Below are 26081 nucleotides of genomic sequence, written 5' to 3'. Positions count from 1 at the left end.
TGGCCTGCGATGGTTGTGGGCAGCCAGGTTCAGGGCAGGCTGTGCCACCTGAGGGCACAGCAACCCTACAGCACATGGGTCAGACCACACCTCAGGCAACGCGAGTGCCTCATGGTGTCGGTGCCCTGTTCTGCTGTAATTGTAGAAATCTGGAAAGTTACATTTTCTAATGCCAAAGGCCAACTTCTCCTTCTGAGGCTCAGATCTGTGGATCCTAAGGGGGCTTGACACATGGTCTGCTGAGCTCTGTGATTAGCCGGACAGGCATCAGGGGAGCTGGTCTTAGGGGGTGAGGAGCCCGTGTGTGTGTGTGTGTGTGTGCGCAGTAACACCTCATATAAGCCTCTTGGGTAGGTTGCACATAAGGTATAAAATGCTAGAAACTGACCAAGGTAGAACATTGCCAGAACTTCAGTCCCAGGCTGACTCAGCTCAAACCCCGCGTGTAAAGGACTGCTCTCTGAGACATGGGAGAGGACGCGTGCACAAAGGGCAGGGCGGGGACCTTCTTCATCTCCAGTAATTTACAATTTTGTCTCTAGGCTAGTATTCATCTTCCACATTCATTCCCACATTCACCACGTGTGGTCCTGGGTGTTGGGGACACAGTGGGTAGACGTGGTGTCCAGCCTCGTGGCCCACGTAGGCCAGCAGGGGACATACAGAATTGTAATTAGACAATTACAACGTAACATGCGAAGTGTGTTAGGTGCTGGGTGGAGACTGATGTCGGAGAAGGGGTTAGGGAAACTCTGGGAGAGCTCCCGAGTTTGGGACTGGGGGACTGGATTGAGGGTGCTGTCACTTCCTGAGATAGGGAGTGTGGGGTCAGATGAAGTTTGAGGGTAGAAGAAGTGGGCTTAGGGGCCCTGGGACAGGCACATGGCGGTGTCCAGTATAAAGTGGGACATAAGAGGCGTGCAGTCTGGAAGAGCGATTTAGGGTGAGGGTATGGGTTTGGGAGGGGTGAGGTGGACGACAGTCCGGGGGAGAGTTGAGGGGCTTCTCTAAACTGGAGGCTTTATTGTTTCTCAGGTATGATGAGGCCAACAGATCAGCCGCTGAGCACCATTGAAAAGACAGTTCATTACTCACAGCTCCCAAGGAGAGGGGCACACCCTGCCGCCCAGGGCCAGCCAGGGGAGAACGAGGGCTGGTCAGCAGGCAGAGGGAGGGTCAGGAGAGCGTGGGCAAAGCTTTGAATGTGGTTTCCAGGAGAAGCATCAACAGGGTGGGGGTATGCAGGCTCTGGGGCAGAGGGGCTGTCCTTAGGGGCCTGGTACCTGGTACTGCTTGACAAGGGCAGGGGAATAGTGGCCTGGAGTGTGAGAGCCCCAGACAGGTGGTGGAGGTCGGGGGTGCAGGCACTGGGTTGGCTGTCTTGCCTCTGAACAGTGTGCTCCCTTCAAGCCTTTTCCTGTCTCTAGGGATTGGCTGGCCCCAGGGTACAGGGTTTGTCCCTCCAGGGTCAGCAAGGCCCCAAGATATGAAAGCATTGGAATGCAGAGAGTAAAAAGCCCTGGCTAACACAGAGGCCTAGAAAGGACCCACGAGCACCAACATTCATGGGGAGGGAAGAGGCTGAGGAAGCTGCGGGAGAGACAGAGAGGTGGTGGTGGGGGAGCCAGGACAGGAGGCCACTGCTCCAGCCATGGAACTGAGGGGGTTACCAGCAGCCTGAGAGCGAGCCATAACATCCAGCCCAAAACTGGCCAGTGGGGACAGAGGCCAGGTGTTAGGGAGCTGGGAGAATGGGGACAACGCATGTCACAACTTGTTTCAAGGAATTTGTCATTAAAGAAATACCTGAGACTGGGTAATTCACAAACGAAAGAGGTGTAATTGACTCACAGTTCTGCATGGCTGGGAAGCCTCAGGAAACTTACAATCATGACAGAACGTGAAGGGGAAGCAGGTACCTTCCTCACAAGGCGGCAGGAGAGAGGAGTGAGGAGCGAAGGGGTAAGAGCCCCTTATAAAACCATTAGCTCTTGTGAGAACTCACTATCATGAGAACAGCATGGGGGAACCGCCCCCACGATCCAGTCACCTCCCACCAGGTCTCTCCCTAGACATGTGGGGATTACAGAGATTACAATTTTCTCTTCTCTTTTCTTTTTTTTTGAGATGGAGTTTCACTCTTGTTGCCCAGGCTGGAGTGCAATGGTGTGATCTCGGCTCACCACAACCTCTGCCTCCCGGGTTCAAGCGATTCTCTTGCCTCAGCCTCCCAAGTAGCTGGGATTATAGGCATGCGCCACCATGCCTAGCTAATTTTGTAGTTTTAGTAAAGACAGGGTTTCTCTATGTTGGTCAGGCTGGTCTCGAACTCCTGACCCCAGCTGATCCACCCGCCTTGGCTTCCCAAAGTGCTCGGATTACAGGTGTGAGCCACCACACCCGGCCTGGGGATTACAATTTTCAAGATGAGATTTATGTGGGGACACAGCCAAACCATATCATGGTCCTTTTTCTTTTTTTTTAACCAGAGAAATTGTTAGGGAAGTGTCAGTAACAAGGGTAAAGGGGGAGATTCAGAGGAGGAAGGAGGAGATGATGGACAGACGGCTCCTGAAGCACCCCTTTTAAACACAAGCCATTTTTCAGGGGAGAGGAGGCGGTGGGCGCACAGACAACTGCACCGCTGGTAAGTGCCTGGGAGGGCGCCTCTGTCCTCCTGAATCTTTTCTGGCTTGGCAGGAACATTTCCCAAGGCCAGCCAATTAAAGATATTTCAAAATCTTTATTATTCACTTTCAAAATCAGACCCTAGCTTATTATTCATTGGTATTTCCAGTGGTACTAAGAATATGCCACGAACTCAACATTCGACAGTTTAGGAAACAGAGCCGCACTCCCCATCTCCCTCGCACCCATGGGAGCTCTCCAGGCGGGTGGAGCTGAGCAGGGCGTCTTCCCGTCTTACAGGAAGGCCCTGACATCCAAACCACACAGCCTCGGGGGACAGGAGGGGCTCTGCCTGGAGTCCCAGTGTATTTGATGGCTGGGTTATAAGAGGTCTGGAAAGTGAAGGCCTCCCCTTTCTCTTCATTCATCTCTGTGGCCTATTGGGTGACGGTCAGCCACAGTGTCCTTACTTCTCCCCTCGAGGTAGAAGCCTTGAAGAGGACGGATAAGGTTTGGGAGCAAACAGGAATCATCTGGAAAGTGTGAGAATCCGTGGGTAAACACCGAGGAAAAGCTGTGCCCTCTCCCAGGCCGCAGCAGGGGCTGGAAACACAGCCTTCACATGAAAAGAGAGGAGTGGTGTCAGAGGCTCCCCCAGACAGGATTCTCCCTGACTCTCGGTGCTCAGGCTCCAGGCTGGAATCCCTTGCACCACACTGCCTGGTCTACACCCCCGTCCACCCAGCTCCAGGGTTCTGGAGCTCTCTCCCAGTGAGAAGGGGTGCACAAGTGCATAGGAATCTCTGGAAGAAGTTGGCAAATGATCAAAAGAGGGGAGGGAATATGTCTTTGGAGAATTTCAACTTTTGATTGAATACGTCATAATACAGAAGAGTACATACAGGAGATATGTAGGACATTTAAAAACCAGTCAAACAGAAACCCTGTACCTCCACCCAGTTTCAGAAATTCAAACTACTGGAGCTTCTGAAGCCCTGGGGTGCCCTGCCCCAGCCCTACCCACTGTCTTCCCCTGCCCCCCAAGGCAACTGTATGCTGATTTGCTTTTATCATTTTGAAGTAGTTTAGAGCTCTGAATTTAGAAATTTCATAATTTGAAATGTCATAATTTGAAATGGCCATTCACATAATCAGGAATAAGACAGGCTAGGAGTGAGTACTTGGCTTTATTCTTTTTTTTTTTTTGAGACAGAGTCTCGCTCTGTCGCCCAGGCTGGAGTGCAGTGGCGCTATCTGCAACATCTGCCTCCCGGGTTCAAGCAATTCTCCTGCCTCAGCCTCTCAAGTAGCTGGGATTACAGGTGCCACAACCACACCTGGCTAATTTTTGTATTTTTAGTAGAGATGCGGTTTCACCATGTTAGTCAGGCTGGTCATGAACTTCTGACCTCCAGTGATCTACCCACCTCGGCCTCCCAAAGTGCTGGGATTACAGGCGTGAACCACCACATCTGGCCGCTTTATTCTTTTTTAATTAAAAAAAATTAAATAACCAGCCATGGTTGTGTTTGCATTCGGGTGATCTCCAAGTAGGAGCCTCGTCACGTCTCCCCAGGGCTGGAAAAGGGCTCGCCTTGGTTGCTCTCACTCTGTTATGGGGGTTGGTTTTTTTGAATTATTTGCTAGACTTTTTATGTTTAAGCAAAATAAACACACCCCTCCTTTAAACAGGCCTTAAGTGTTAGTATCACATTCATCTTTGTGCACATTTAAGTACAGTAGGGCCTGTCTGCTGAGAGGAGGCAACCTGTCCTCCAAAGAGACTGCCTATTTTGCCAAAGATCTCTGTGGTCCCGACAGCTTTGTTCATATGAAAAACTGGGGTCAGCCATAGGTTACACGAATGTGGGTTTTACAAAATCTGCGTTGACAGTTCTAGGCTGATCAGCTTCCGGATATAATATGGTGCTTCTGTTTAACCTCATATTAGCATTGTATGATAGGAACTCTGTACACAGAACTCCCAAGATAGCAAAAGAGCAAAACTGGCTATGGCCCCGTGAAGCACTGAACGCCTTGTTAAACGGAAAAGGCCATCACGTGGGCTCCGATATGATTGTCTAGGGGCAGGGGAAGGCAGAGGATGGCGGGAGCTTCTCCCACCGGGGAGCAGAGCCATCTCCGATGTGGCAGGGCTGATCAGAAGGGGAAGAAGTGGCTTCCCTGGGCCCCCAAGGAGCAAGAAGCCAGTCCCTGGGGCCCATTGACACCACCTCCCAGGGCCCTCACCTTTGGTGTTCCCAGAGCCTCTGGCAACTCCTCCCTTTACAGCGGGCTGGTGAACACACTGGACGGAAATGAGGGAAGCTCTCCCAGGCCTTCCCTGACATCCGCAGTCTCCATGCTTCACTGAGCCTGGGTCTGTTTTTGGTGGATGCAAAGTGGTGTGCAAAGGCTCCACGGCTGTACATCATCTGGGGAGAGAACCCAACAGCAAATCCAGCTTTCTGCTCAGGCTCCACCTGGCCACCTTTGCAAAGGCGAATTGTCTTCAAGGTGAGTTGAATCTCAGGAGACACTGTGTCACCACCAGCCCACTTTAGCATGTCACGGGGCCACCATCCTCCCTCAGTGGCAGGAGAGCACCTTTGATTCCAAGGCCCGAGTCTCCCATTCTGTCTGTGGTGACAGCCAGGTGGACATGGCTTCAGGCAGATGTAGTGGGTTTGGAAGAAAACTCTGGCCCCAGGGGAGAATCGGGCCTGCATTTCGCTGCCACATCCCTCTGGGTTCCCCTCTTGAGCAGACAGCACGGAGGGCTGGCCTGAGAGGAGCTGTGGGTGCTGCTGGGCGTGGTGTGGGTGGGATGAGCAAGCAGGACAGTCCAAAGAGGAATCTGAGGGCCAAGCCTGGGGACCTTCTTGCTCTCCTCCCACTGCCCAGGTTGAGGGGAGGCCCGAAGCAGCCAGGGGAGGGCTGAGAACAGGCCTGGCCCAGGGAGCTGACTTTGGCCTCAAGTCCATCATGGCCCTCGGGATCCCGGCCAAGTTACCCTGGCACCTTCTCTGACCTGTCTCCTCACCTGAAGAGGTGGGCTACACCAGATAAACGCTCTCTAGTTCCAACATTCTACAGATCTGCGAGCTCCCTACATTTCAGAACAGACGGCCCCTTGGGGAGAAGGGGCTGGGCAAGGGTGCCGTCAGATTGGGGAGAGCCCCCCATGCCTGGGCTCTGTGCAATTCTGGAGGGTTTCTCCAGTCCTTCTGCCTGGAGGTCACGCAGGACTATTGCTGCTTCTTCTGTTTCGCTGTGGTGAAGTTGGAGGCCCCGGAATCTGTCGGTCTGGCCATTTGGGGACAGCCCCTTTCCCTAAACGATTTTTGTGTCCGGGTGAGGACCATGGTGGGTCGTAACTCCATTTGCTGGTGTGTCTGGGAAGATTCCTATTGCAGACCTCTCTCCCCTACTCCTCCACAGACCTAGGTTACTTTCTTCCCTCCCACTCCAAGTCTACTCAGACTCCCAGGGCAGCTCACACAGAACATTCCAGAAAGGTCACAGAACTGATCAACTTCCCTGAGAATTGTGGACTGGCTGTAAAGGGCCTACATACTCCAGCTAGTTTCTTGGCACTGTGTAAACTTCTAGGATATTTGAAATTCCCATTAGGCAGGGGGTTCGGCAGACCACAACACTGCAGTTAATAAACAAAAGAGGGCCGGGCACGGTGGCTCACACCTGTAATCCCAACACTTTGGGAGGCCAAGGGGCAGATCACCTGAGGTCAGGAGTTCAAGACCAGCCTGGCCAACATGGCGAAACCTCGTTTCTACTAAAAATACAAAAATTAGCTGGGTGTAGTAGTGTGCGCTTGTAATCCCAGCTACTTGGGAGGCTAAGAAAGGAGAATTGCTTGAACCTGGGAGGCAGAGGTTGTAGTGAGCTAAGATGGCACCACTGCACTCCAACCTGGGCAAGACTGAAATTATGTCTCAAAACAAAAATAAAATAAAGTAAAATAAAATAAAAAAGAGGCCAAAGCCATTGTTTCTAGCCAATGTAGATCCTTCGTGTTTCCTCATTTGAAGACGTCCATCTGCTCTCTGCTAGCCCCCAGGCCCTCCTCTATTAGGGAGCTACAGACTCCAGGACAGGAGCTTCCTTGCCTTCGGTCCTCATTACAACCTTCATCTTCTCCTTCCTCTAGTTCCAGGGGACCGAACGAAGCATGCTTCCGGTTTCTGCGGTGCCCTGCTTCGTGGCTCCTGAGTGCACCCCATTCTGGGCCTGGATCTCATGGTCTCTTCCCTGGCTCTCCCCTTCCCCACTGCCAAGTGCCCTGGTTGAGCCTGTGCCCCACCTCTGCTTTCTCACTGGTCCTTACATTTCCTCTGGAAGCCGCCACCACTCTGCCCTTGCCCTGGCCCTTCCCAGCAGTAGCGCCGCCCCCCGCCATCCTTGACACTCCCACGTCCCTGCCTGGGCTGCCCTCTCCTGATCCTCCTGCCACCTCTCCGCCTCTTCCTCCACTCCAGATGCCGAGTTCCTCAGGGTTCCATCCCCAGCCCTCCTCTCTCCTAATTCCCGGTCATCAATTTACTCCATTATCCCAAAAGCAGGACTTGTGATTTGACTCTCTAGTCCCTGCCTCTGTTCAGATTGATTTCCAATATCCAGTGACGACTTCCCCCAGCCCTTCCACCTGAACCCCAAGTCTATCCGTGGCATTGTTACAATGTAGCTAGTGGGGTTGTTTCTCCATCATACAGAGCTGTATTGGCAGGTTATAAATTCACATGCTTCTGGCAATTTTTATCATATGTAAGATTTCAGTCTCAGAGCTGGAATTTTAGTCTAAGCTGTAAAGCCCATTTTGGTGTTCTTGGTCCACCCCTTTATAAAAACACTATTGGTTAGGGGAACTTGGAAGCGAAGAAAGTACTCCTGATTCTCACAAATTAAGTATCAGGTAAACTCTCAGGTTAAGATAAAATCCTTAAGTCTATGGTTTTAGACACTTCCATTTCAACTTAACAATTGTAGGAACATAAACTCAGGGACTCACAGAATATTCTAAATGACACTGGAATGTGTTCACAATTTTGTACTCAATTTCCCTAACACCTCCACTTTTTTTTTTTTTTTTTTTTTTGAGACGGAGTCTTGCTCTGTCGCCCAGGCTGGAGTGCAGTGGCGTGATCTCGGCTCACTGCAATCTCCACCTCCTGGGTTCATGCCATTCTCCTGCCTCAGCCTCCCGAGTAGCTGGGACTACAGGCGCCCGCCACCAAGCCTGGCTAATTTTTTGTATTTTTAGTAGAGACAGGGTTTCACTGTGTTAGCCAGGACAGTCTCGATCTCCTGACCTTGTGATCCGCCCGCCTCGGCCTCCCAAAGTGCTGGGATTACAGGCGTGAGCCACCGCGCCTGGCCAGTATCACCACCTTTCTAACCCAAACTCACCCTAGCTTTATGAATCAGAACTTCACAGACAGGCTTTCCTTAATGTCAGGGGCAGGGGGTCACTATGGACAATCTTCCCTTCTCATTTCACAATCTAGAATCTGCTCACCCGAAAATTAAGCCCAATCTGTTACCACGTGCATAAAATCAAAAGGCTAAACCTTTTCTAGACCTTAGGAAGCCCAGTCAAGTGGCTCACTGGTGCCCTCCTCTGGCTGGGATGGCTCCGCAGCTCTTCCTTGGGGGTGCCATCAGCCTGAAAAGAGTCCCAGTGTCTTGACAAGAGGTGTGGGAGCTCTCAGGTATTCAAACTTCTGTGGGGAATGTCTGTGTAGATGTTTTTGTGTCAATATTTGCAGGAAGCAAGAGTGGGTGAGCAACGCGAACCCAAGACAGAAAATATGGCCAAGCGTGAAAAGGCAGACGTGTGTGTGTGAGAGAGAGAGACTGTCCAGAGTGGTGATGGAGGGAGAGTGGCCTGGCAGTTGCATGACAAGGATGGAGAACCACGGGCTACCACTGCAAAGGTGAGGACTTGGCAGCTGTAAGGAACTGGGAAAGAGGCTGAAAGAACTAAAGAGAACAAACCAAGCCTGTAGTTGTCTCCCAGCTCTGCCACTATTTAGGTCCTCAATCCTCTACTCTCTAAACAACTGACATAGAGGGTCACTGAAGTTCCTGTGGGCAGGACAAAGGTCTCCAAAATACAATCTCATTCCAAAGGGAATCCTGATTAGCAAACACTCAAGAACAGGTGTGAATCGAGGCCTCCAATTAGCTACTTGCAAAGGGGCTATTTGCTGCCCCCCAGTCTCCAAGGGAGACCTTTGCCTCTGCTTTGGTTTTACTTGGATAGGTGCTGTTTGAAGGGGTGGCATGGAGGACGGGTTGTATTTTTGGTTGTTCTCTGCCTGTGCTCCTTTGCACGGGGAACACAGAGAGGGGACTTTGGTTTGCCTCGGAGGTCAGACCCACACGGCTTTGCTCAGCACTCTCAGGAGGTGTTGACTGCGGCCTGGTTAGGGAATGAAGTCAGGGACGTCTCCACCACCGTCAGCTGTTCCTTGCAACCCGAGATGGCGCAACTCAGATTCAAGGAGGGGCTTGTGCGTGGGACCAGCTGGGCTCCAAGAAAGTCACCTCGACCCCCCTTTCTGAGCAGCTAGTGGCCCCAGGCAGCCTCAGTGAGGCCGAGCTTCCAGGTTTGCATAGGTAATACCACTGACCTGGGGTGTTCTGTGGGCAGTGCTACTTACAGGAACAAAAGCACTTCACTCACTTGAAACGAGCACCCAGTCTTCTGAAGAAAGATGAGCAGTGCGGAGGATTTGGCTGACTGGTAAATGCATAGCCTGGAACAAGGCTTTATTTGTACAAGTCTGATAGAAAAATACCGAAGAGTAAAACACATTAAAAATTTTATTGTAAGTATCAACATCTAAATTTGCATCAATTTGATACATCGTTGCTCATTTTGCAGAACATAACAGTTGCACATTGCAAGAGTCAACTTGCTTCGGGTCTTTTCATGCCCATGGCAGTTCACCCCTGCCTTCCCTCTCCCTGACCTGCATCCTGTCCTCCATAGTCTGCCCTGCCTCCTGCCGCCACAGGTTGAAGACCCAAGCCCTGAGGAGAACCTGCTGCCAGGGGGCTGGCTGGCTGGCTGCGAGCCAGGAGAGCCAGGCAGTTAGCCCTGCCACAGGGAGGGGCAGGCAAGGGATCATTTCTCCTCTTCCTGGGCTGAGCCCGTGCCAGGCCAGCCACAGAGTGCCCTAGCCAGCCCATGTGGCTCCAGAAAGACTGCTGTTCTTCTCCATCCCATTTCACCTGCAGCCTAGTGGCTAACTCTGGATATTCTGAGCAAAACTACCCCAAGTTTCATGGAGAACTCCAGAACCTTGAACCAGTGCATGGTTATCACCATTCTTTGTTACTAGACGTAGGAGAAGGTACTGCAGAGTCCTCTGGCCTGGAACAGCTCGGGGAAAGATTCAGCTCCCCGTTTATCCCTCACTCCCAGGAGATTCGAAAACAAGTTTGAGAGAAAAAATAGTAACTAAAAAAGTCCATGAAGAAGGATCTGACATGTCCTTTGTGAAATAACATTACCCTCTCCCCATCACGACACAGGAGATGACATGTTACAGTAAGAGGGTTACAGCAATTCCCCATCTGGAGTGCCATTCAACTGCCTGCAGAAATCTTCCATTTTAATGCATTTTAAACACATTCAAAACGAGTGACGACTCTCCAACCTAGGGAAAATGCCCAATAAAAAATATAGATAGAAAACACATGCTAATGTAATGGCAAACTTATCTCCACACTAAAACGGCAACAGTCTTGTGGTTGAGGGCAGGGGTGCGGTGGAACCTCCCTCTTCCCACAAGAACATCAGCACCAGAGGTGCTCGGTCCCCGGGCTGATCTGATGGTGGGGACCACGCACTGTCACTCGGCTGCCGGTCCGGTCCCAGTGTTGGCCTTGGGACTATCAGTGCTGCAGCAGGAAGTTGGTGGCGACATTGAGGTCATTGTTTGAAGCTCTCAGGGCTTCCAAAGCATCACCTCTGGAAAATCCCATCTCCATGAGCCGGGCGACCTGCAGGCAGAGAAAACGCAGAAACCTGAGGACGCTGACGACACTGCTGCTTATCCCCGGGCCCCAAATGTTCTTCATGTGAGCCTTCTGGCAAAGGTCAAAACTGTTTACAAAAAAACCAATTTTCATTTCAATATGGAATCTGATACTTAAAAGTTATACCAGGTACAAATTTTTCCATGTTCACTATGTGTAGCCAATATATATGCATTATCGCACATAACCCTCATTCTACAGACAAGGACATAGGGCTTCTGAGGGTAAAGTGGCCTACTGGGACCAGGCCTCGGGAGCAGGTCGGCATGAGCTGCCCAGGCTCACTGCCAGGCCACACGCCTCAGCGTCAAGTTTGATTCCCTATGGTGGTGACCCACGCTCAGCCCTGGCATCACACCCCTGGCGTCACTGCCACACTCAGCCCTGGCATCACACCCCTGGCATCAATGCCACGCTCAGCCCTGGCATCACACCCCTGGCGTCACTGCCAAGAACTGCCTGCCTTTGGGTGCTCGGACTACTTTGACAGCTGTCCCGCTTGCAGCCTGGGGCTTACGCAGGCAGCAAGTGGGGCTGAGCCTGGGGCAGCGACCGAGGAAGGAGGTAGTGAAAGCCACCAGAAGCAGGGAGGAGCAGGCGTGCATTGTTTTTGACCACAAATCCCGATTCTGTGAATATGGAGATTTCCTGTACTTTTCTTTACAGGCAGTCTCCAGTATTGAAATTGGCAGGGTTACTAAAGCTTATCTGCAACCTTTTTTCCCAATCAAGAATATATTACAAAAGTATTCATGGCCCCAGATTGCCACAGGAATACATGTTTTTGTACTTATATTAAAACAAACTGCACTTGCAATAACACCTCGTAAAAGTCAACAGTCTTGTACGTGTTGAGTTTTTTAGCCACTTGCGCATTAAAGAGGCTTTTGTGGGTTCACCTGAGGACTTAGTCAGAGTTTCCAATTTTTCTTTCCGAAAGAGAGCGAGCTACTTGGTGCTACATGGTGGAAAGAGAAGGGGCCCAGTATTGCCACCCCTTCCTCTGCTCAGGGGACTCGGGGTGTGAGTGGAGACTATGGCATGGGGTGGCTGGAGGAGGGGCCAGGCATGGGCCTGGGCATGTGGCTCCAGAAAGCCTGCTGTTCTTCCTCTCCATCCCATTTCACCCGCAGCCTAGTGGCTAACTCTTGATATTGAGCAAAATTAACCCAAGGACTCAGCAAGGTGAGGAAGAAAAGTGCAGAGAGGAGAGAGGCAGGTGCGGGAGGGAACCCCCCAGTGACCACCCAGGCCCAGACACCCAGACCCCTCCTCCCCCAAAGGCCTTAGGGAAGAGTTGAAGGCAAACAGGGACAAGCAGTGGACTCTGCTCAGAAGCTGGAGTCCAGCCAGGGCTTTTCCAAACGGAAGGTGCCGCCCATGTCATGGGACCACTCAGTGGGTGAGGACTAGGCTTACAAATGCACGCAGTGAGTGTGCTCCTCCCTGGAACGTTGCTTTCAACCCTTAGCACAGGGACTGACGCACAGCCCCGGCTAGGAAGCCAAGAAGGGCTGCCAGGTGTCTTCTAAACACCTCGCGGTGGGGAGGGCTGTCCTGGGGCGGCAAGATGCCCAGCACCTGGGACACTATGGTGCCCTCAGATGACTCATGCTCAGCTGCCCAGGGCTGGTGGACAGCGTACAGCGAAGGCAGAAACCTAGTTTGTTTTCCCACCAGAGGAGAGAGTGTCGTAGATAAAAAAAAAAAACACAGTAAATAACAAAACTAGAATCAAAAAGAATTCATTTTAGTTGGCTGGAAAATGATCAGATGGAATTTAACAGAGATCTGTACAGTCCTAGACTTAAAAGGTCAGGTAGGATTTGAGAGACCTGACTCGAGAACATTTTATGTGAAAATTCCTGAGTGTTTTCAGCAGGCCCAGCTTAACTGGCCACACCAGTGATGCAGCTCCTTACACAAGAGTGTGCACAGGCACACACACATATATGCACACTACTAATGCATCATATGCACATCAGCTGTGGCTGAGTGCCCTGGCCTCGCTGCCAGGTGGCTGAGAATGCTGCCACCCTGGTGTTCTGCCTCTCACGAGCTGCCATCCGCACAACGCCACAGCTCTTGATTTTGCCCTTTGAAGTCACCGAGAACAACCCTATTCTCTTTTCCTACATAAAGCACTTTGCGGGTGTGACAGCCCTCTCCTTCCTCCCTCCCTCGACCCACTGGCTTTTCTCGGCCCCCACCCAGGCCTGTGGGCACTGTGGCTTGTTCTGCCGTGTTGCTGTCTCTGCCCTCTGCCCTGAATCTGCTGACTCCTCTTCCCCTGGTGGGTCTTGGGGCCCCTGCCTTTTCCCATGTCTCCCAGACTAGAAGGCCCCCAGAGCGAAGTCCTCATTGCCCCACTGCCTTCTGTCCTGGGCTCCCTGCAGCTGTGTCTGTGGGGTGATAGCTTCTCCCTACCGCTGTGAACTCCCGGTATGAGGGCTGTGGCTGCCTTTGCTCATTCCTGTGTTTCAGGATCCAGTTCCTTTCAGCCCATTCCCTCCCATCTGTGCACACCGTCTCAGAACACTGTGCCCAGAACTGAGTGTGACACCATGGGCGTGGTCTCACCAGGGCAACGAGCAGTGAGGCCGCTGCCCTCCAATAGTCTGGGCCCTTAGCTTCAATGAGAGCAGAGGAATGCATTAGTAGTGTGCATATGTGTGTGTGTGCCTGTGCACGCTCTTGTGTAAGGAGCTGCATCACTGGTGTGGCCGGTTAAGCTGGGCCTGCTGAAAACACTCAGGAATTTTCACATAAAATGCTCTCAAGTCAGGTCTCTCAAATCCTACCTGACCTTTTAAGTCTAGGACTGTACATATCTCTGTTAAATTCCATCTGATCATTTTCCAGCCAACCAAAATGAATTCTTTTCAATTCTCGTTTTGTTATCTACTGTTAATCATCTCCCTCAAACTTGTATCATGCCTAAATTTGATTAGTAAACCTCTACAACTTCGTTCAAGTTATTATTATGAAAACGCCAAACAGGTCAGGTCAAAGAGCCCAGAACTCTGTGTTCAAGGGGTTAATCAACATTTTTTAACCAGTTTCAAACCCACTTTATTGCACTATCATTATCCATTCTGCATGTCACCAACGTCTCTCATAAGCTGATGAGATGCTGTCAAAGGTCTTGGTGATATCTTGCCAACAGGATTGGTTTGGTGTCCTAGACCACAGCTGTCTTTTCAACGTTCACAAATCATCTATTTGATAATAATCTGTTTAGGCTTTTGCCAGACGTGAAACTTCAATTCTGCCACTCGGTTCTCAGAATTCACACTTTCCTTTTCCTCAGGAACATTTCCAAGCTAAGTGTTCCTCCTCCCTGTGCTTTCTCAAGCCTCCATCAGGTTGTGCAGGGAGAGGGGCTGGAGGACTCAGGTTGGGTACGTGTCATGTGGAAGGAAAACTCTCTGATCAAGGTGGTCTTTCCAATCTTGGGTGGAAATAACCTGTATGATGTTTCCTCCAGTTACTTCCAGTTAAGGACCACTGTCATTGGTGGAGATAACTCAGGCCAAACGGCAGCTGGCCTGCCTTCCTTCCACCTATTATCCACCACCATGATGCCATGGCCCCCAAACAACTTGGCCACTCTTAATGACGTTTATTTAAATGGCTTGGGAAAGCTACCTTTACTACTACCTGTGGTACTTCAAGCACAGCTGAGGACTGGCTGCTTCTTTGCACCCAGCCAGCAGAAACAAATCCATTTGCTGTCCACACTCAGCAATTTGGAGATTTGGCAAATCACGATTCATAATCTGGAGTGATGAAGTGTGACTTTAGGCCACAGCTCCACCTGTCACTTGAGCTCTCCCTCCACTGATGATACATTTGGTTTTGAATCCAGAGGATGCTGATAATGGGCTGGCTACACATAGGTCACCACACAGGGCAGCAGCACGGACAGCATGCAGGCCCTGCCCTGGAGAGGGAAGAACCCCCTAGGTCTGGGATGGCTGGGCTGGGTTGTAAGTCATGGAGGTGACATCCTAGAGTAAGAACGCAAGCTTTCTATGTACATGAGACTTCCTTCTGAGTTCATTCTCTCAGACATGAATGACATGTGCCGTGGTGCTGGTTTTGACAACTAAGACTGGCTTTTCACAGGTCTTGGCAGAAGAGTGTGTCTGCTGTCACAAGCTTGCAGCAGGCTTGCTCTTCATCCACTGAGGGGCAGATCATGCCCCTTTAGCCAAAGCTGGCTTCAGAGCTTTAAGCAATTTTTATGGGTGAGAAGACAAGTGTGATAGGAGAACTTTCATTGCCCACTGACCTAGTATTTTTCACCAGATTAAAAACAATTGCTAAGTAGCAATAACGTTAGCACAGTTCTTTAAAAGGAATAAACAATTACACTAAGAAAGGGTACCTGAAGGTTTCCCATAATGTCCAAAACTAAACATCCACGGCAAAGTGAAACTGCATGCTTGGGCTTGGGTATGCGATGACAACCAGCCAGCAAGGATGAGAAGGGTCAGGGGATAGGTGTTCCGATGGGTGCTTACCCAATACTCCTCAGTAGAGGGGTGCGGTGCAGTGCTCACAGCCCTGCAAGTTAGCCTAGCGGCCCCTGCTGTCCTTTCTTTATGTAGTTTCAGTGGTTCACCATATAGACAGTAAGAACTGGAGCAAAAACTAGCAGCACAGAGAACAGTTGTCTGTAGGGCTCTTTGGTGGACACTAACAGTTACTGCTGTGGCTCTCACTATTCATCTGCTCAGAGAAGCCCAGCACACCCAATCCCCACACATCTCATTACGGTCTCTCCTGGGAAAGCTTATTTGGCATGTGAAGCATCAACTCCTGTGCTCAAATTACAGTAAGACGAAATTGAGGAGTGTGCAGACGTGCAGTCAGGTAAGCAAAACACACATTAAGCATTGCTAATCTGAAAATTCTAAATCGAAAATGCTCCAGAATTTGAAACTTTTTGAGTACCAACATGGCAGTACAAATGGAAAGTTCCACACCTGACCTCATGTGATGGGCTGCAGTCAAAATGCAGGCCACAACATGTAGTTTATTCAGTGTCTCCAAGGGAAAAGAGACCCTCTCACCCTCCTTCAGCTGTGATGTGCCTTTTCTGCACATGCCCCGATTCCCCCATGCAAGCACATGCCAGTGGGCAGGTTCACCACAATGCCCTGCATGGGGCCAGAACCCACGTGCATCACTCACTGTGTTTTTTTGCTTACTGTCTGCTGTGTTATAAAAATGTTGTTAAAATATCTAAAAGGCCTGCAGATACCCTTCTGGGTAACAGTGACAAGAAAAAGATTTGTTTATCTATAGCATAGAAAGTCAAGCTGTTGGAGAAAGTGGAGAGCAGTGTAAGTGTGAAACGTCTTCCAGGAGAGTACGGTGTTGGAGTGACCATCATATAGGACCTGAAGAAACAGAAGGATAAACTGTTGAAGTTCTGTGCTAAAAGTGATAAACAGAAATTAATGAAAAATAGAGAAACACTGCATAAAGCTAAAAATGAAGATCCTGATCATGTACCGAGGATGGATTCCTTGGTGTTGCAGTGAGCACCTGCCACTTAATGCTATGTGGGTCAGGAAACAAGCAAGGATCTATCAGGATGAACTGAAAATGAAAGGGAACTACGAATATTCAACATGTTGGCTGCAGAAATTTAAGAAAAAACATGAAACTAAATTTTTTAATGTGGTGATAAAGCATCATGAAGCAGCAAAGAAATTCACTGGTGAGTTTGCCGAGGTCATTGCTGACAAAAATCTGATGCCAGAACAAGTCTATAATGCTGATGGAACATCACTGTTTTGGTTTTATTGCTCCAGAAAGACACAACTACAGCTGATGAGACAGCCCCTCGAGGAACTGAGGACATCAAGGGCAGAACAACTTTGCTGGGATATGCTACTGCAGCAGGCGTGCATAAGCATAAACTTGCATGACACGCAAAAGTTTGTGTCCTTGCTGTTTTCAAGGAGTGAACTTCTTACCAGACCATTATTATGCAACAAAAAGGCATGTTTAACTAGGGATATCTTTTCTGATTGGTCTCCCAAACATTTTGGACCTGCGGCTTGTGCTCACTGCAGGGAAGCTGGGCTGGATGATGACTGAAATATTTTGTTATTCCTTGACAACTTTTCTGTTCATCCTCCAGCTGAAATGCTCATCAAAAATAATGTTTATGCCATGTACTTTTCCTCAAATGTGACTTCATTAATTCAGCCATGTGGCCAAGGTATTCTTAGATCAATGAAGGAAAAATATAAAAGTGCCTCTTGAACAACATGCTAGCAGCAATGAATGGGTACGGAAGATTTTCAACAGGCATTTAGCGTGAAGGATGCCACACATGCTGTTGCCAATGCATGGAACACAGTGACTGAAAACACAGCTATGCAAGCCTGGCACAACCTCTGGCCTGTGCTATGTTCAGTGATGATGACGAACAAGGTGGTGACTTTGAAGGATTCCACATGTCAGGTGAGGACAAAATGATGCCTGGCCTCCTAACAGGTAAAAAATATACCTTCGGAGTCTGTCAGTAAGCCGGAAGAAGTGGATATTGAAGTTTTTATTTTTTATTTTATTTTTGAGACAGAGTCTCGCTCAGTCACCCAGGTTGGAGTGCAGTGGCGTGATCTCGGCTCACTGCAACCTCCACCTCCTGGGTTCAAGCCATTCTCCTGCCTCAGCCTCCCAAGTAGCTGGGACTACAGGCATGTGCCACCATGCCCAGCTAATTTTTGTGTTTTTAGTAGAGATGGGGTTTCACTACGTTGGCCAGGCTGGTCTCGAACTCCTGACCTCAAGTGATCTGCCCACCTCGGCCTCCCAACTTGCTGGAATTACAGGCGTGAGCCACTGAGCCTGGCCAGATATTGAAGTTTTTAACATCGACAAGGGGGCTCCAGCTGTTCATTAATTGACCCATGGTGAAATAGCTGAGATGGTTCTGAGTCAAGGTGACTGTGACAACAGTGATGATGGAGATGATGTTAACACTGCAGAAAAAGTATCTACAGATGACATGGAGAAAATGTGTGATGGGCTTACTGAAGGACTACAGCAGCATGCATTTTGGATAAGGGATACTCAACTTGCAGGGACAGAAAATCAGGTTCATGCTTCCGTGAAATAAAAATGCAGGGGAGACTGCATGCTGTCTTAGGTCTGACTCCAGCGCAGGGTGGCAGGGAGACCCGAGCTCTGGAGTTGGCCCCGTGTGACCACATGCAGGGGACCAGGCTCTGGCTCTGTTTCCTCGCAGTTTGGGAGATGAGAGGGATGTATGTGAGAAGCCCAGAACAGTGACAGGCACATGACAAGCGCTCCATAAACACAACCAGTGCTCAATAAACATGACCTCTCAGGACCACTATTCTCCTATGGAGGGCAGCAGGGCTAGGTGTGTGGTGGGCCCTAATGAAGTCAGAAAGACAGGAGCAATCTTTTTAAATGGTGAGCATAACATTCTAACAAAAAGCCTGTGTTGTTCTAAAATACACTTTATGTATTTACAAAGTTTAGCAAATACACAACTCTGATGACTATATAAATAATGGTATTTATAGATGGTCAGCCCATCTCTCTCCCTATCGAAAACACCGTATTTTAGCCACAACACACATTAACTCACACTGAAACCCTGAACTACTTCATTTTCTCTGCAGGCTGCTTCCTGTCTTTGTAGCCCAGCTACTGGGATGAGAAGCATCAGAACTCACCACGAGCACCTGATCTGATCTAACATCCACAGGAAGAGAAAGTTTCAGTGTAAAATCTCCTGATGTCAAGTTGTTAAAGTACAGGAATGAATGTTTACAGACGGTCTCCTCTGCTCTAAGGACTGGCACTAGGTACTTGTATGAGTTGGGTACTGGGTTAGGACCTTGCATTGGATGTGGTCTCCCTCATAGACAGTGAGCTCCCTGAGGGCTGGCACCAGGCCTGGCTTGCTTCCCCCCAGCACAGAGCCTGACACACCCGGTGCCCAGCACCGGTTAGAGAAGGATGAACGTGAAGATCAAAAGTGACCAATAAACATGTGGAGGACAAAATGAGAATGCTGGTAGGACACTGAAACTCTGGAAAAGACTGTGCTAGGACAGACACGTGTTCTGGCGTGAGTGGAGGCAATGGCGAGGCAATGGCGAGGCGAGGCGAGGCACAGCGCCGCATGCTGCAACTTCATCAGCATTGGCTTGATGGGCTTGCAGTCATTCATTGGTCTGGAAAATTTTTAAAATGTCTCAAAGAAATTTTCTAAAAAGGTGTTCTTTCAACATTCCCTCTCCATCTCAGAGCACAATCAGTACCTTCCTCCTGCTCAGGCATCACAAGAAGTTTCTGCCTAAAAATCCTCACCACAAAATATCAGATTAGAGTGCAGCTTGGTTTCTAGCCCCCAAATCGAAATGATTCCTTCCTCTAACTTCACTGAGAAGCCAGCTCTAGTTGGGTTCACCTCCAGCGTGCTATGCTTTCCTGTCTTCCACATCTACTTATTTCTTATTTCTAGACACTAACATTCCCCAAATGTAACATCCAGAGTCTGCTTTCTGTAACAGGAAACCTGACTTCCAGAGGTCAGAAGCAGAGATGAGGCCACTCAGAGGACACCAAGGGGCGGCTGGTGCTGTGGCAACGGCAAACTCCAGCTCTGCCCTCACGGGGATGAAGACCCACTCTGGAGGTGTCCAGGGTGCCCCACCAGAGCCTCCACAGGGATGAAGATCCTCTTGGAGGTGTCTAGGGTGCCCCAGTGGAGCAAGGCATGACTCCATCAGTTGCCTTTCATCACGAGCTCCTGAACCACAGGTGTCAGCAGCCCTTCACCAGCCCTGGTGTGACGCTTCCACATGGCTGGCTGACCAAGGCAGGGGAGCATGACAGAAATAGGCGTTGCCACAAGAGCACTGTCACCGTCACCTGACAATGTTCCAAAGGAGAGCAAGATGGAATACATTCCCCTATAATGTGCTTTTCAGAGAACTCACTGAATGAGGAAAACACCCTAGAAATGGAAAAAAATCTGTACCAGTTTCTCTTTCCTTATTTTTTATTTTTAAACATCTATGATTGGGATGTGTGTCCCTACTACCTCAAGATAATTCTCATTTAAGAAAATGCCAGCCTGGGCGACCCTTGTCTCTACAAAAAAAAAAAAAAAAATTAGCTGGGCATGGTGGCATGTGCCTGTAGTCCCAGTTACTCAGGAGGCGGAGTTGGGAGGATGGCTTGAACCCAGGAGGTCGAGGTTGCAGTGAGCCATGATAGCACCACTGCACTCCAGCTTGGGATACAGAGCAAGACCATGTCTCAAAAAAAAAAGGGGAAAAAGGAAAAGAGAAAAGAAAATAAATGAAATCCCACTTTGGTATTTTACTTGCAATTCAATTCCTGTTTGACCTAATTAAAATGGGACATTCATTCCAGTGAGATTTCTAGCAACTCCCCTCAGTGAAAGACTCCTCTTGGTTTATTCAGACTAGAGTGTGGTTTTCTTTAACTTCCCTTTTAGCTAAGCGCGTCAAAAACAAACTTTTTTTTGGGGGGGGTTTTTACTTCCCATATTCTGACGCTTGCAGAAAGCGATGCCCACCTGAAGACAGCCCCCACCCGATCCTGAGCTCACACTGGGTGCAGGGTAGCATGCACACCCTGTTGGGGGAGCCCAGATGTGCTGGGCCTGCCTCACCCACTGCTGTCATAGCAACTGGCACCGGTTACCTGTTGGCACCAGCCGCCCACTCCCATGCCAACGCATGGCCGATCCTTGCAAGGGAGTGCAGCCCCCACCCCCTCTCCCCGTCTGGCCACTCTCTTCCTTGGGAGAACTGTAGATCCCCCGCTCCTTTCACATCTGTTGGCTGAACTCAGGTTTCTGGTTATTACATACCCCTGCCAGGGCTCTGGGATGCTCTGAGACCAAGTGTGTCTAGAGCCTCGTCAGGGTCTTGTATGGAGCAGGTCTTTAGTTAAGGCTGGCCGAGCTCCTTTGTGTACCTCTCTCAGAGCACCCAGCAGAATGAGACACCCCACCAAAGTTGGTTACTATTTGAGTACCATCTAGTATTTCATTCACATCTAACTTTGGGATCTTGTTAGAAAACATATTTCCAATCTACTAGAGCAAGCAATGGAAAAACCTGGCATAATACACTCTCTAGTACTTTTTTTTATGTGAAAACAAGAATTCTGAAAGGGAAGTTTAATGGCCACACCTTCGTGTTCAACCCTTCTCCAACCGATGCTGGGGCACCTGTGTGTATCAGGCTTTTCACAGGCTAGGAAACAAGGCAGACCTGGCCCCAGCCCTCAGGGAGCTCGCTGTCCACAGGGAGACCAGACGCCATGGGAGGCTAACCCAATACCCAATGTGCTGCCATGCTTGGCTCCTCAGAGCAGAAGCACGAGGTGTCTCAAAACCAATAAATATTAGACCCTCTGCTTTCAGAAGCTGTGCATTTTAGGAGTTTAGGTGGGTTTTCTGGAGACAGTGGTAAGGATTCCTGAGATGAGAAGAGAGGAGACAGCCTCATTAAGATTTAGATTCTCTAATACTAAATACGTTTTGCTATTTATCAGCTAAGAGTGAAAGCACCTTGTGGGTTTAAAGCCATTCTCTCTACTTGGGCTAATGGATATCTCAGAGACATAAACAGAATCCACATGACGTGTCATGTGAATTGAACAAAAATTATGGGACGCCATTGTTTAGGGCTCCAACAAACCAGAATACCAAACTAAATGGAGTCACTCATGCTAAATGCCACATAATCAAATTGAAACTTTAAGGAAGCAGATAGATCCCAAAACAAGAAGACCTGCTTTTTCTGAAAATAGGAGATCCCAGACTACACGAGTCAGCATAATAAGGAACTCCCCTCTGCTTTAACCCTTAAAAAAAAAGCAACCTGAAGTAATTCAATGTTAACCTATCAGTTATTTTTCTATTGTTCTGTTTCCTTCTTACAAAACGCACTGTTCCAGTACTGCCTGGCGGGGAGCTCACGTTTTGTTTTGTAGAATGGAGGCTGCACTAATTTGTAAGTTGCAAATAAAAGCCAAATAGATCTGTCACTAAATTTGCTGTAATTCTGTCGTTTGACATGCGTTATAAATGTATTATTAATATTAATGCACCAAATGGTAACATCTCTTGTCTGGACAGTTGCACCATGTTTCCTGGGCCTGGATAGAGAAAATTATAAGATTACAGCCTGCCCCCTCCTCTGTGTCTAGTCCATCCTCTTAGGAAACCCAATGATGGTGTTTCTTGTGTAAGATCCCGCATGGTTCCTTGGTGTCTAGAGTATAACCACATGCCACACATGAGACCTTGGCGAGCCTGTCTGGCCTCCTTCCTGTCCAGCTTCTAGAATCCCAAGCAGTGAACTGGCCCGCCAGTTCCCTCCACTCCAGCCCACCCATCCGTGGCTCCCCACCTCCCATGTACTTGTCCTCAGGCCCCTCCTCTGCAACACCACTGCCCTGACGGCCTTTCTCGGCCTCAGCAGCACCTGAACACTTCCACATGCTCTTTTGTCCACCTGTTTCCCTGCCCTGGGCTCACAGCTCCTCAGGGCAGGACATTCCGCCTTATCCATCTCAGTGTCTTCAGAACTCAGCACAGTGCTTAGCCCTGGTGCAGAGCAGACAGCTGGTCACTGTCGGCTAAAGGAAGGAAAGACATGAATCGGAGAGAGGGAGCTGAAATTTGCTCATCTTCCTTTTGTTAAGTTCCAGCTTTGGTTTAGTCTTATTTAACTTTCTTGTCTGATTTTACCTAACAGTCATTTTCTAAGCTTTGGGAAGGTTCAGAAGAGATACACTTGATGAGTTTTTTCCCCTTTGGTTTAAAAAAAATCGGAAGCAAATATGAGACAAATTTAATCATTTGTTAATTTTGAGTATGGGTTGTAGTAGTATAAAGATACCTGTTTTTTTAAAAAATAAATAAATAAAAAAGAGAGAGATGGAATAATGGATATACTTATTATTATTATTATTATTATTATTTTGAGACACAGTCTTGGTCTGTCACCCAGGCTGGAGTGCAGTGGTGCGATCTCAGCTTACTGCAAGCTCTGCCTCTCGGGTTCATGCCATTCTCCTGTCTCAGCCTCCCGAGTAGCTGGGACTACAGGCGCCCATCACCACGCCTGGCTAATTTTTACTTTTTTATTTTTTAGTAGGGACAGGGTTTCACCATGTTAGCCAGGATGGTCTCGATCTCCTGACCTCATGATCTGCCCGCCTCGGCCTCCCAAAGTGCTGGGATTATAGGCGTGAGCCACGGCATCTGGCCTGGATATACTTATTTCTAAGATAGCAAATATTTGAGCACATTTGATTACTCAAGAGTTTTATCAAGCGGCCTTTGGTTTGGCATTTTTGCTCTTGTTGTTGACAAACAGTTTTTATTTATCTTCTTCTTCCTCCTCATCCTCCTGTCTACCTTTCTCTGGGCAACCCTGGCAGGACCTTCTTGCCACCCATTTTCCCTTTAGACTCTGAGCCGGTAACACTGCCTGGCCTTCTCCAGCAGCTTCCCCACCTTGGTGTCCTAAGGCTGCTTCTCATAGTCACTGATTCCACAGCTCACCAAGCTTGTCTACGCATCTCCAAAAGCAATCCCAGGGTCTATGGATTTGATGCTGGGGATCCTGAACAGAACAGGCAGTGGTCTTTGGGGGGCATTAGGGGTCTTCTCCTTGCCTCCCTTAGCTGGTCCATAATCCTTCATTTTCCCCCCACAGCCTACTTTATCCACCTTTGTCTTTTCATCATATTTAGACTTCTCCTTCCCCAGACATTATCTTTCAACTCTAAGAGCGCTTGAAAAGTTCTGTGAAATTGATAGGAACTTGTGGGGTTTTCTTCTGATCTTCCTCCCCGCGCGTCTGCACAGGGAAGGCATGAACAGACATCTCGCCCTGTGGTTTCCGGGGATCGCTGTTGCCACCCCGACCATCTAGCTGGCAGGCCAGGCAGCACAGGGCGCACTGTGTGGCTTGGCACTCTCCAGCCTTGCACCGACTGCCTGCACAGCAACCTCCTTCTTGGGATATTCTTAAATGGGGCTGGGGTGGCATCTCTGAGGGGTGATGAATTGGCAGAGGTGCCGTGGGTTTACTCACCAAAAAACGGGAGTGGATTCTGAAGAACTACAAATCTTGAATCTTAATAACAGCAAAAATAGCAAAAGTAGAAAAGGTGGCAAAAGATTTCTATGGCTATCAAACTATTATTGGATTTATTAAAGGACGCACATTCTTCTTAGAATATTCTGCTTTCAAAGTACATGGCATACATTTCATGTCTACCAGGTTTTCTTGAACTCTCACTAAATTCCTCAAGTATTTGTTTACAGCAGAAAAAACTCGAATAATAATTTCTATTTTTCTTGGCTTAAAAAATTACTAAGTTTCTTAATGCATTAAAATTACGTGGCTCTGATATTTAAATGAAGAAAATACAAACACTTAATTGAAAAATTAAGCAAAAAAAGCTTTTGTTAATTCAAGCTATCTTAACATGTTATTAACAAATATTTTAGACAGTGGTTAAACAAACTGGCCAAGAGATTATAACTTATTTATTATTATTTATAAACTTTTTTGTAAGCATCTTGAGGGCAAGAACAGTATCTTTTTTATCTTTTATAATCTCTATAGTACACACTGCAAGAAACACCAAGAGCCTGCAGAATGAATAATGCCAGTAAGAACCTTGCGTCTTTAAGGCAACAATGGTTTATAACAGCTATTTGCAGGATAATCAAGAAACACCAAAAACAAGATTTAGAAAATCAATGTATAAGAAAGCGTATGTTAAAAACAACCCCTCATGTTTTTACAACTTCTCATGACACAGAGCGAGGAAGAAATTAAGTGCTGTTTTAAACCAATGTTGACAACAAGTAACCTCGCTGTTGTCATTCTGGGATGATCAAGGAAAAATGACTCATTAAACAAACAAACAAAAAACAACCGTGAAGACTTCAATCACACACATACTCCTTTCACTCCCTTTTTGACACTTTTTTTTTCCTGAAGTGCCCAAACTGAGAAATATATCACCTTTAAATACCTCGTCTTAACGGCTGCCCCAAGAGGAATGTGACTCACTGCTGTACCAAGTAAACAGTAACATAATAGAATTTTGATATTTCTTTTCAGCTAAATTTGACAGCAGTATCTTATTTGTTAAACATGTTATAGAAAGATTTTACACATGGCAGGTTATTGGGCTTTTCTTATCCATGGGGATAACCTTTGTCTAGAAATTCTCTAGTGGAGGTAGAAGAGGATAACTGTGGCTCCATACTCCATCTGTTAATCCTGAAGAGCTGCTGAAACCATCAGTCTGAGTGGAGAAGCGGCAAGCGGGAGGGGCTGGATGTCAATGGGCACATGACAGTGGTTTCTCTCGAAAACACTTGTCACAGCCTAACACATGGGTGACTATGAGATCCCTGCCCAGGGGCGCCTTTTGAGTTTCGGGAAAAGTGAGGACAAAGTTTTGCCACAGAGGCAGCAGGTGCCTGGCCTTTGTTCACTCTGGGCACAGGGAATGGGAAGGTGATGGCCTGGATGGCCTGGTCAGCTGTGAAATGCTGATCTCAATTCGTTTTGTTTGCTGAAAGGGAAAAACAACAGGCAGAGGGAAACTTCGAAGTATTATGACGGCAACACTCTTAACTTTCTTTTATAGATTTTTAAAAGGTTATAGTTTGAAATAACTTCAAACTTAGAAAAGTTTCAAGAATAGTACCAGGAACCCTTGATTCCTCCTTAACCAGATTCACCAATTGTTATTTTGCCACAGCTGCTTTCTCTGTCTCTGTCACACATACACACAATCACACACTATGTACTGACATGCACAGATATTCCTAAGTCATGTGAGAGCAGGTTGCACACATCATGGTGCTTTTTTCCTTCATACTTCAGTGTGTATTTTCTAAGAACAAGAATATTCTCTTTCCTAACCATGGTCGGTATGTACCAAGTCCTGGAAATGTAAAATTCATGTAATACCAATATCCAATCCATAGTCCAATTTCATCAATTGATTCTAAAATGGCCTTTCATCAGACATTTTTTCTCCAGTACAAAATCCAGTCCAGGATCACATTTTCCATTTGGGCAGCATGACTCCCAAGTCTCCTTTAATCTGGAAAATCATATTTTTGAAGAACATAGGCCAGGTATTTTACAGAATGTCCCTCAAATTAAGTTTATCTTATTTTCCTTTACAATCAAAGTTATGCATGTTGATTGTAACACATAACTGATATGTCCTTTTCAGGATATGAACATAATAATTCTTTGTTCCATAATTGGTGATGTTAATTTTGATAACTTGGTTAAGGTGGT

The 26081-nt window shown here is 48.1% G+C and overlaps 1 protein-coding gene across 2 annotated transcripts in view; it reads right to left on the bottom strand.

Annotated features, from left to right (window-relative positions):
* Nucleotides 1–2763: 2763 nt before the first annotated feature.
* Nucleotides 2764–26081, bottom strand: part of UBAC2 (UBA domain containing 2) — a 190170-nt gene continuing 166852 nt past the window's right edge. The window contains exons 9-12 of one of the 2 annotated variants that reach the window (XR_009213314.1): nucleotides 10507–10659; nucleotides 9335–9434; nucleotides 4879–5063; nucleotides 2764–3244 (exon numbers count right to left, since the gene is read on the bottom strand). Coding sequence is in view for 1 of the 2 variants with exons in the window: in XM_032151181.3 (XP_032007072.1) it covers nucleotides 10552–10659 (108 nt within the window). In the remaining variant the exon portion in view is untranslated. Of the gene's footprint in view, nucleotides 3245–4878; nucleotides 5064–9334; nucleotides 9435–9456; nucleotides 10660–26081 lie in introns of those variants that run through there. The other variant, XM_032151181.3, reaches the window with a different exon arrangement.

The sequence above is a fragment of the Hylobates moloch genome, unplaced genomic scaffold, assembly GCF_009828535.3.
Source record: "Hylobates moloch isolate HMO894 unplaced genomic scaffold, HMol_V3 SCAFFOLD_4, whole genome shotgun sequence".
Lineage (NCBI taxonomy): Eukaryota > Metazoa > Chordata > Mammalia > Primates > Hylobatidae > Hylobates > Hylobates moloch.
This window is presented reverse-complemented; position numbering and strand designations above follow the sequence as displayed.